The sequence below is a fragment of the Symphodus melops genome (genome assembly GCF_947650265.1).
Source record: "Symphodus melops genome assembly, contig: scaffold_381, whole genome shotgun sequence".
Taxonomy (NCBI): domain Eukaryota; kingdom Metazoa; phylum Chordata; class Actinopteri; order Labriformes; family Labridae; genus Symphodus; species Symphodus melops.
In genome coordinates, this window is record NW_027636424.1 from 9,511 (window position 1) to 21,279 (window position 11,769).

Consider the following 11,769-nt stretch of genomic DNA (forward strand, 5'->3'; position numbering starts at 1 on the left):
CCCCATTGTTAGGCTGCGATGTCGAGCATAGATCGTCCTGTATGCGAGTGTCACAGCCACCTCCTCCCAGTGATACTGAAAAGGGAGAGAGGTTAAGGATGCTTCATACAAGCAGAGCCTTAACAGGGTCTCTCTCTCTCATGAGAGGGAGCCTTTGTCCTGAGTGCAGAGCTGCTTAGTATTAGTATCAGAGAACAGATAGCACTGCTGATGCTCGCAAAGGAGCCTCGACCAACACAGTCCACCTCTCAAACTGGTCCACTTCCATGCACTAATGCTGTGTAGAGCATGTAGAGCATGTAGAGCCAACATGTGAAGTGTAAACAGAGCTACGCTGTCAGGCTGTTTATGATTTGTTTCTTGAGCGTTTTCCTTTCTTTGCGTGTGATGTTGTCGAGTCAGAGAGGAGTTTAGTTTAGTATTATTGATGTTTAAACGACTGTTATGTAAGAAAATATCCAACTGGTCAGAAAGGCAAAGAGTGCAAAGTGCAAAGAGAGAGAGTGGAGCGACAGAGACAACACGGGGGTGTGTTTATTTACTGCTCTTTATGTGCTGTAGGATTTCTTACAACTGGTTGAGTGATACAACTAAAGAAAGAGTGTTTGCTGGGCACTCAGCTATCACCAGTATAAATTAAGGTACAGGAAGTACGCTCGATCACTCACTGCAGACACAGCCATTTTTAAACTTTACCACAATGAAGCACAAATAAAAATCAGATTTGTGTGCAAAAGTTGTTGCAGGAAAACATCAGAATAAAATCTTAAATGTCAGCTGATGGAAAGTAAAAGAATGCTGCACTGTCGCGTCAGAGCTGCGTGCTAAAACAAAGTGTAGTGTTGGTCCACCTGTGTACCACAACGCTTGTACCGTCGTGTTCTGCACGAGTTACCTGAGGGGAAACACGCAGACTTGAGACTAATGTACGAGTGCTGTGAGGAGGAACAAAAAGAGGAAGAGCGGGCAGAGCCAGATGAAAGAAAGGCAGAGGGGGGGAGGGGGACCGGAGAAACGTCAAGGCGATTCATTCGGTGTTAAAAGGGGAAAAAAAGTGAACTGGTCCTTTGAGCAGAGCGGCCGACAAAATGCTTCACATGAACTGTGAACTGTCCAGGAGGCAACATTTATGGAGGCAGTCCTATTCAATTTATGTTTCATTCACTGTCCAGAAATAACCTGAAAAGAATTTCCTTGCAGCTCGTAAGTCTGTGTACTTACAGTGAGGACGTTTTAAAACTTCACAGAAAGCTGGAGGGGCCGGAGAAAGTGATTCAACACACTTAATGACTATATGGGAGATACAAACTCATCAAGCCCCAGAGTTTTGTGATCATATGTGAAGCAGTAATGAAGTTTATGATTCGAGCCTTAATTCTAATAAAGGCAAAAGCATTGACAATGAAATATACAGCGACACAAGAAGGACCACTTGGTAACAACACAATCCAGGAAATAACTTGATGAAGTTTATGTTGATTGAACCTCAGACCAAAGCAGGAAAGAAGAAGTCAGTCATGTGATCGTGCAAAGTCACCGTTTTTCACAAAATATGGAGATTTTTGACGTTTCTGCAAATATCGAGATAACTTGAGGAGGACTGCCCCTGAAATCCTGCTGATGTGGTTGTTCACACCTCACAGAGAGGGAGGCGATCCCTCACGTAAGACGTGAAGTAAAAAAGAAGGACGTGGATGGAGCAGAAGTGTCCACCGTCAGAAGCTACAAGGAGAATATGTGTATCTTTTGGCAGAGTCACAATCTGAACTAAAGAGTGGAACATAGTGGAGGACTGAAAACATAATGCAGCAGTTTAAGTACGTGCACAGAGATCATAGCGGTGGCGTGCAGACAGTCTGATTACATCCTGCTGCGTTCACTCTGACTTTCTACAGAATAAATATGAGGAGGCTGGAGGAGAAAAATCCAGCTGTGTTCCCCTCATGCAGCTCGCCCCGATAACTTCAGGATTATGTTGCAGGTGTGAACGCACTTCATGTGAACTTGTTCCAGCAGAGAGAGAGAGAGAGAGAGGGGGGGGGGGGGGCAGAGAGAGAGAGAGCCAGATAAAATGGCCTTTAAAGCATCTTTTAATAAGGAATTGAGAGAAACGTCACGCTGAGCACATGAGGAACTGAGAATCTGAATATAGGCTTTTAAACCTGAGCTGAAACAGACTTTTGAGATGCAAGACGACTGGTGTGAAGTTTCGGTGTAAACTTTTAAAGCACATCTGAATCTTAAAAAAAAAAAAAAAAGTAATCTGAAAAGGTATTTCCAATTTTGTCTGGAGCTGTGGAGCTTTTCCAAGCAGACAGCTGGAGGAAGAAATTAGAGGGAAAGTACATCTCTTCTTCTTCTTCTTCTTCTCATATGCAAATTTAATAAGAACTCACATTAAGCTCAGTGTTTCCTAAGCTGACTCTCCCTTCCTCCTCTCCTGCTGAGATAAGACGCCTTTAGAAAAAACACTCAAATCTCTTATTCGGGGGAAAAAATAGCCCTCATGCCAACTCATCCAGCGCAGACGTTTATATAACATATACACTCTGTTATATATGACAGTGTAGGGTGCGTAAAGGCTCAGAATAAAGAATAAGATTCAGGGGAGGACGACAGAAAAAGGTTTTCAGGAGGTGTTTGTAAGCTGCTCATAGATGCTCCATTGTTTGCAGTTATTTTGTTCTGCGCTTTTCATAACCACAAAAAGAAAAAAAAAAGAAGGACGATGTCTCCAAAGTGTTCTCCACGTCAAACTGATCTCACACATTAACCGTTGAGGACTCCTCTGTAAGGCCAAGAAGAAATAGTTAGACCCAGGAAACACGATCTGTTGGCCTTACGCTCCACGCCGTGCTCTAAGATCGTCCAGAGTGCCATCATTAGCCGCTCCGTTTCAAATCTTTGCTTGAACACGGACTACTCGTGAGGCAGTCCACAGCGGACCTCTGACCAACTAATCACAGTATGTTGTGAGGCGGTTGGTTGTGACACGCGGGCGTTACCACGGCAGCTGCGACGCCGAACCATACTTCACAAACGGGTTTGTCCCCCGGCTCGCCGAAACCAGTTCACGAGGAGCATTAGTGTTTTCAAGAAAAAAATTAAAATTAATATTTTTGTAAAATACATCGTGAGAGGATCGTATCGGCAGTTGAGTCAATCATTATATTCCTATTAATTAATAATTCATTTTCTACCTGAATGCATCATTTTCATTTTTTGTGAAGCCCTTTGGAACCTCGTTAAGATAATTAGCTTGTTCAAATGTGGGCTCAGAATATCAAAGACTAAACAATGGTTGTGTATAAATGTTCAGGTGTTAGTCTACCTGCATGTCTGGCTGTTTCCTGTGATGATCAAAAACAGGGCGACAGGTTACAGTGAAAAAAACAAACACAAAGCTGTGTGCTCTTTTAAAAATGTATCTTTCACAAAGAGGCTATTTATTCCCTCCGTTATCAGCCAGCAGCACAGGACCGAGGTTTCTGAGAAACATCTCCACTCACAGCATCTTTTTAAGTCTAACAGAGACTGACCTGAAAGATCCTCTTAAAGTCACGCATGCTCGAGGGACGTTCAAATGTCAATATTTAGCTACAAACATTTTTGCAGAAAATAAGACGATGTGACTGTTTGCATTCTTTGTCTGCACGGTCGCTTCTTCCTGCCTTGACTACAAACGGATTATGATGATGATGATTGAGTTTAAATCCAAAGAGAATCACTTCCCAGAAAAAAAAAAAAAAATGCAGCATGCGCTTTCTAATATCTTGGCCGTCTCATCAAGGTCGTGACTGACACAAATGCTTTTCAGGCAACCAGAAAGCAGTAAAGGGCTTTAAATAAGCCTCTGGTTTGTGCAGATCTGGGTTTCACCGAGAGCACTTTACTGTAGATGGATCCTAATGGAACAAAAAACAACAACATCTTTAGCCTCGTCGATCACTGTGGACCTTCTGAACTCATCATCGTACATCCAGCAGCCGCAGCTGAGATTCAAACGCTTCGTTTTTCTGTTGCTCCATGTCTCAACCCGTGTGCACCACACGTCATCTTAGGACTTCAGGCTACAGCTGAAGCCTCCGGAGCCTGGTTGTACTCTTTAAGTTTACAGGAAACATAGATCGAGTGGACTATAGATATCTCAACACAGGACACATAACAATTCTCAAAACTCTAATTTGGATGAGGATTTTAATCCTACTCCTGAAACTCCTTCTCTCTCTCCTGTTGCTGCCACTCTGATTTAATACAAGACAGAATATGATTAACTACACAGGAAATAAACCCAGTGTTGCATAATTATGAGTAATGCAGACATGCCTCGACCTCCAATGATCGAAGAGTCGTCTCTTACCTTTAGGACCTCTCCACGCTTGAAACTAAGCTCATCGTCAGCGGTAGCGTTGAAATCGTATTTGGCAATGGCCTCCATGTTTGTTGCTGTGCGCTGATAAACTGCTTTGCTGCGGCTGCGTTTCAGGGAGCGAATAAAAAATAAAAACACGTATCCAGGCTTCTGTGGCCAGGTGCTCTTCTCCCGAGTCTCTCCTCCCGTCTGTGACCCGCTCTTTCAGGGCTCGGGCCTCACATAAAGGTTACAGTGAGGTACCTGCAAACAAGACACAAGGTGAGACTTGATCACACTGAAATATATTTTATAAGAACAAAACAGCAAGCATAGTTCATATGTCAGGTAGTGTTGTAATCAATAGTACACTAACCAGGACCACCAAGACCAAAGCACTCCAAGACAGAGACAAGACCAAGACATTTAGGGATCAGAATCAGTTTTTATAGCCAAGGACATTTACATGTACGAGGATTTGTTTTGGTGTATAGGTGCGAAAGAAAAAAAACAAGGCTAAAATAACTACTTAAAAAATAAGTACTTAAATAAAATATGATATTGGTTCTTTAAGAGAGCGGTGGTCTTGATTTAAAATCCAATCTGCCCAGTCTGAGAGCGAGACAAGATCGAGTAAATTCCAAACTGTGGCTCATTTCCCCCCACACACACACACTCTCACACACACACACACACACACACACTCTCTCTCTCTTTCCAACTTCTGACTGTATCCACGGTGTCTCTAGCTAAAAAGCCCCGCCCCTAAAAAACAAAAAAAAAGACATCCATTTCATAAGACAGGTGCTTAAAACAGTAATGAATTGCACAAAAATTGCCCGCCGTCCACATTGCACAATGATTCCCGTGAAATTCAGACAGTGCGCAGGAGCTTGTCTGCACATTTTAAATAACTGATGACGTGAAATTACCCAAAATCGTGTACATACCACTTCTACCTTTGTTACAGCAGAAATCAGTACTTTTCATTTCACTCGTATCGAAGTTAAACATTCACAGGTTAACCTACATGAACAGGGCTTAACGCCAGCTGCACTGTACAACATTCATAGAAGGACAAAAAGCCAATGGATGCAAAGTTCACTACAAATCGAAGGCTCCCGACACTTTGACGGCCAACCACCTGGCCCAAGCACAGAGGAGTCACTAGGCGTCTTAATCCGAGCTGACAGTGATACACCGGCTAAACCTCCAGTCGAGTTAAATGGATGAAGCTAAGTTATCTTGTTAAGTTGTTTGCTGATTTACGACTGTGTAGATCTGAGCGGCTCACACTAATAAGGAGCTCTGCGTCCAATCAGGCTGTAAAATCTGAAGGACAGAGACCAAAACTGCTAACGATCATTTCTAATACCACTCTGGTTAATCGTATCATGCTTTAACCTTTGTTCATAGCTTTTATTTACCTACTAATCCTTCCTTTATACATCTTCATTTTGTTTTTCTTTTCTGTGAAGGGATGTTGTCTTACTATAATCTTTAATCTTCTTATATTCGTTAATCTTACTGTTACTGTACTCTTCTATTGTATTTCTTTAATATTACAGCCTTTTTGTTCTCATCGTTTCCTCTTTTAATCCTTCGTTTGAATTTATTCTGGTTGATCTTTTGGCATTTTGTCCTCGCCCTCCTGTTTGAGTTTTCTGGACCACTCTTCGTTTGATAGAAACTGTCCCCTTTACAAACGCACACAACATCCATGTATGCGTGTGTTTTTGCATGCGTGTGTTTGCCCGTCTGTATGTGGGTATGCAGGGCTTAAAGTGAACGTGGGTGCATGGATACGCATTGATCAAATTGGCATTTATGGTGATGAATGCATACATGAAAATGCAGATGTGTAGACATTGTCAACATGGTGTGTGATGTAAATAAAGCAGGTTTTATTTATATACATCTGCATCATGGATGTGTGTCACAAATACAGGGTTTTATATATGTACCTCGCTGCTTTTAAATTATACTACCGCTAGGGAATTGAAGATTAGTCTTGAAATCGTGATATATTACAAGAATACGAGGAACTACAGAACAACCAACATGATGCAGCATTTAATCGACAGCACAAGGAGAAGCTCCAATCACCTCCCCTTGTTTAGAGGGGGAAAAACATATTAAAAGGCCAAACCACACTGACAAGGAGATTAGCAGCCCATAAAGGAATCTGTTTCACTCATCATCTACTGCTTCATTTTGAAAAATAAATTGTGAAAGAATTGTATTATGAACCCTGGGATCTCATCGTGAGTTGAGTTCATAGTTATATCCCTCTCTATATATATGTATATATATATATATATATATATATACATATACACACATTTATTTTAATTTGTTAAGCGTCGTGAGCCTGTGTCAGGTATAGATAGAGTCTAAGTGACAAAGTAAAATAAGTTTTTATAATTATTGACAGGGGCAGAAGATGCGGGGAAGCCTTTTCTAGAACAGCTGGTTGGTCATAGCTAGCCCTAACCTGTGACTGCAGTCATTGTTTACAATCACAACAACAACAACTCTTCTACACGTCCACTGAAACGATCCACAAAAAGAGAACATCACCGATGAGAAAAGCAACGCCAGCACAGCCAAAACAGATGGAAGAGGAAGCTCAATTCTTAAGGGGGCAAGCTGCAACATTTACTCTGTGTTTTGCAGTCTTGATTTGGTGTTTTTAAAGGTCATGTTTAACAAAGAGAAGCCACAAGTTGCTCATTTAAAAAGAAATCGCTTTTTTAACGACTTCCTTCCATCGCATCGAATCCGCTCGAGCTAACATCACAGCCAGCATTCAAAAGCGCTCGAGCTAACATCACAGCCAGCATTCTAAAGCGCTCGAGCTAACATCTATGTCTGATCACAGCCAGCATTCTAAAGCGCTCGAGCTAACATCACAGCCAGCATTCTAAAGCGCTCGAGCTAACATCACAGCCAGCATTCTAAAGCGCTCGAGCTAACATCACAGCCAGCATTCTAAAGCGCTCGAGCTAGCATTGCCCGGCTAACGGTCAGATAACAATAACTGCGCTGCTGTGTGATTTTCAAACTTTAACGCCGTCAATTTACACAAACATGAAACCCCACCACGACATTACTCAACACGAGTCTTTTCTTCACATCAGAGTCATCGCTTTATGAACATTAGAGGCCTGTACGCTGGCTTCACGTTGGCAAATGTGTAAAGGAAGAAAACACCTTTTTTTTCATAGCGCAGGCTGTTGTTGCTAGCTCAGCTAACGTTACTGAACTTGACTAGCCTGCGTCTCGAAAAGAAAAAAACACACACACACAAGTTTTACGTGAAGAGAAAGGATGAAGAAAACTCACCACTCGAGAGATTCCGTTTTAAAGCCGTAACAGTAGCAAACAAAAACCTCCTGTCGTGTGATTATCCACTCCCTGTTTCCTCTGAAGAGGCAGCAAACTGTGTGAGCTTACACCCCGTCCTACGAGCCTGAATGTAGCTGCTGTTGCTAGCATCAGCTTTACGACGCTTGTTTCCGTTTCCTCGCTCGGATCTGGGAGGGTCTGCCTGCCGCTGTGACTGGAGCTCCTCCCCGTCAGTTTGCCCCACTGCCCCGCCAAACCCACCACACAACTGCCTCTACAACTGGCTTTAATTATCTCCCACTATTATTCGTTGTTGAAGTAGTATCTAATGCTAAGAGGTTGCTGTATCGGTGTAATGTGTGACCGTGTTATCTGGTTCCTGTCAGCTGGATGGTCTGCGGTTGTCGCCGCAACATCAGTTGAAGTGTCGTAAAGAATACGTTTAGTCAAATATACTAATAAGATATGTCAAACATAAACGGCTGTCTGGAATACTTTTCCAATCAAAAAGTTAGAGTACGAATCGGGGTCCAGTCCAGACCTGTGGCTTTAACAACTGTTTTAACTACGACAACCAAACTCATTTGGCTGAAAGTCACCAGTTAACACGGTCACTCGTTTTACCGTAACACCGACCTATGCAAACTTTCTCTCACTATCTATACCTGCACAAATGTAAACATAGTAATGTATTATAAACACATTTACATACTAATTTGTATACAACTTTGTGTATGAACACGTACTGTAGTGCACTATTATGTGATGTCATACTTTGACTTACTTTTACTTTTACATTGTGGACTTTATATCACCTATTGCACAATGTAGTTTAGATAACAGGTTTCGATAAAGTACATCTGACATTAACATATTTTATTATTAGGAGTGTTTTTTTCTGTTGGACATCTATCCATCTATCTATCTATCCATCTATCCATCCATCCATCCATCCATCCATCCACTGTCCTATCTCTAAATTAAATGCATAAAAAGACCCAAAATAAATATTAAACTCAGGAGCCAGAAAATGCTGGGAGCTGGTTCTTTGTTAGATCAGCTGAGGACCTTGATAGAGACCTCAAGCAGAAACATGTAGGTCTAATAAAGTTTATAAAGATGAACTTCATACCACAAGAGTTGCTGGAGCTTTTTGACCTCTTGATAAAAAAAGAAGTTTCATTCACAGACATGAAGTCCTTGTCCTCTCCACGGACTTCTTCCAGCTTTAGGTGAATCTGCTGTCACCTTTCTCCCACTCGTGAATCCATTAATTGTCAAATATTTGCTGAATTTCTCTTAGTTTTATTTCTTGAACATCTGCTTCTGACGCTGACCCGAGCGGCGTGAAAAGGTTGACAATACTGCCACCTGGTGGAGAAATCTTACCTTGAGTGAAGGAGCGTCAGAGGTGTGAACTGCACGTGAGAGAGAAGAGGTTTTATTGTGTGGAGACCAGGGACACGGGAACCTCACACACCTGTGTGTGTCTGAGCAGCACACACTGAAGGTTTGAGGGCCCTCAGTCAGAAGCTGTTTTGTGAAAGACGAGTTTGTCACGTCGATTTTTTTGGATGTCGCGTGCATTGAATGGAAAGGATGTGACACACATGCGCGAGGTGTTTCATCTCTGCTGGAATATGTCTGGACACCACAATGTGTTTAGAACAACTCGAGTCTTCTTCTGGAGCTGAAGCTGTTTTAAAGTTAGTTTGTGTTTGCTAAGAGAGGAGGGTCAGGATGGACTCCACTTCACCTGACAGTCTACAGAAAGGTTTGTTGTTGGTCCCCTCTTCTCTACTAAATAAATGTAAGATTGTAAGTCAGGTGTGACAAATGCACGATCACTGTTATCACTGTCTAATTTACTGCACAACAACTCTTTGCACTATCCCTCACAGAAGCAGGTGAGAGTGCCTAACATCCTTCACATGAAATCTGATGAGCACACTAACTGACTTAACAAGCACTGTGTGCATGTATACAAATACTGAATGTTAAATATGCACCATTCAAAATAAATGTTTTCTCCTTTGTTTTGTCAAATCTGGAGGCTGAAACATGAAATGGAATTAGAGATATTTATAGGACATGCAGCAGGATGTGATAACTGATCAAAACTTTTGTGTTTTTATCCCTTTTGACAGAAGATGAGCAACACTACGATAACATGCTCATGCTCAGCATCTTCGGTGTCATCTGCTTCTTCGGGCTCTTGGGGAACTCCATCGTCATCTACACCATCGTGAAGAAGACCAAGCTGTGTTCTCAGCAGACGGCGCCGGACATCTTCATCTTCAGCTTGTCCACGGTGGACCTCCCGTTTCTGCTCGGCATGCTCTTCCTCATCCACCAGCTGGTGGGAAACAGCTCCTGGTGCTTCGGTGCCACCATGTGCACCGTCATCACCGCGCTCGACTCCAACAGCCAGATGGTCAGCACTTACATCCTGACTGTGATGACTCTGGATCGTTACCTGGCAACGGTGCACCCCATCCGCTTCAAGCACGTGAGGACCCCCTGTGTGGCCCGGGCGGCAGTGGCTCTGGTCTGGATCTTCTCTCTGGTCTCCATCACTCCGGTCTGGATGTACACGGGACTCATGCCCCTCAAGGACGGCTCGGTCGGCTGTGCCCTCCTGCTGCCCAACCTGGCCACTGGTACCTACTGGTTCACCCTCTACCAGTTCTTCCTGGCCTTCGCCCTCCCTTGGGTGCTCATCTGCGGGGTCTTTTTTAAGATCCTGCAGAACATGTCGGCTTACAGTCGCCCCTTTGCCTCCGTGCAGTCTGAGGGTGAGGACGAAGAAGGTGACCCGCATGGCGGTGGCCATATGCCTGGCCTTCTTCACCTGCTGGGCCCCTTATTACATCCTCCAGCTGGCCCACCTCGGCGTGCAGAGACCCACCTTCGCCTTCATGTACGCCTACAACATTGCAATCAGTCTGGGCGACGCCAACAGCTGCATCAACCCCTTTATTTACATCGTGTTGAGCGAAACCTTCAAAAGGAAGTTCAGTGTTGCAATCAGGCCGACTCAGCGAGAGCGGGGTCGCCCCCGCTCTCGCTGACGGCAGCGTGAGCCTGAGGGTGGCGCCAGACAACACTCGCACGCCCCACCTGCAGTCACCCAGAGAGCTGAAGCTTAGTCCAAACCTGCCCTCCAACTTCCAAAACTGATCTTCATTCAATTCATACATTTAAGTGTGTGTGTGTGTGTGTGTGTTGATAATCTGCTGTGTTTGTTACAGACATGTTTTATACTTTGTTTTTAATTATGACCTGCAGCTCTGAGCTAACTCTGGTGCAATACATCAAATAACATTAATGTTGTTTAACATTGTACTCATGCTCCCTTTACTAATAAAAAGTAAACAAACAAACTTCAGGCATCACATGTTACTGAACTGTTATTAGGTGGCTGCTGCAGCTTCATCTCTACTGATGTGTTAAATGCTGTTTCCATTTGTAGGATCATTAAGAGAGGCAGTTCACCCCCCGAGTATCTTGATGGAAATAACACCGAATTACTGACAGACACCGACACCATTCTGCGCTGATGATTCAGATTAAAATGATTCTTCTGGACTCGTTGATGGTCAGCTGCATCGTCCACATCATGGCGGGTTACGTCCTCACTAATGGCGTGCAATGAGATGCGTTAAAGTCACGCACGCTGTGAAATCATGAACTGACACCTGAAGCAGCGAAGACATATTTGAGTGTTGAGTTCAAAAAATAGATCACAGCATCGAGACGTCACAGCCAGTCGATGATTTCTATCCCGCCCTGTTCATTAAAAAGAAGACGTGAGAATTAAAGGCCGCCGTTCTGTGAAAGGAACCTTCCAGAATAACTCGAGCGCCACGTGCTCGACACAGAGTCAGTTCAGTTAACGTTCAGAAAGCAGCGTTTCATCTCTCACATGGATTCGGTCTCTAAGTGGGATTTAAAAAGTTCAGTGTTAAACTCGAGGCTGACGTGACTTCAAACAACGTGCTGATGTTATAAATAACCGCGTGCACGCCTCCTCCCCGCTCGTGTCCGCGTGACCGTGAAACACGAGTTTT

At 43.4% G+C, this 11,769-nt stretch overlaps 1 protein-coding gene across 1 annotated transcript; it reads left to right on the forward strand.

The window, feature by feature from the left end:
* Positions 1-9,166: 9,166 nt before the first annotated feature.
* Positions 9,167-10,939, forward strand: LOC306819537 (melanin-concentrating hormone receptor 1-like). Its single transcript, XM_079373351.1, is given in 4 exon segments — positions 9,167-9,473; positions 9,847-10,460; positions 10,462-10,742; positions 10,744-10,939. Coding segments are annotated over 4 exon segments (1,065 nt in total). The 5' UTR covers positions 9,167-9,439; the 3' UTR covers positions 10,880-10,939.
* The last annotated feature ends 830 nt before the right edge of the window (positions 10,940-11,769 follow it).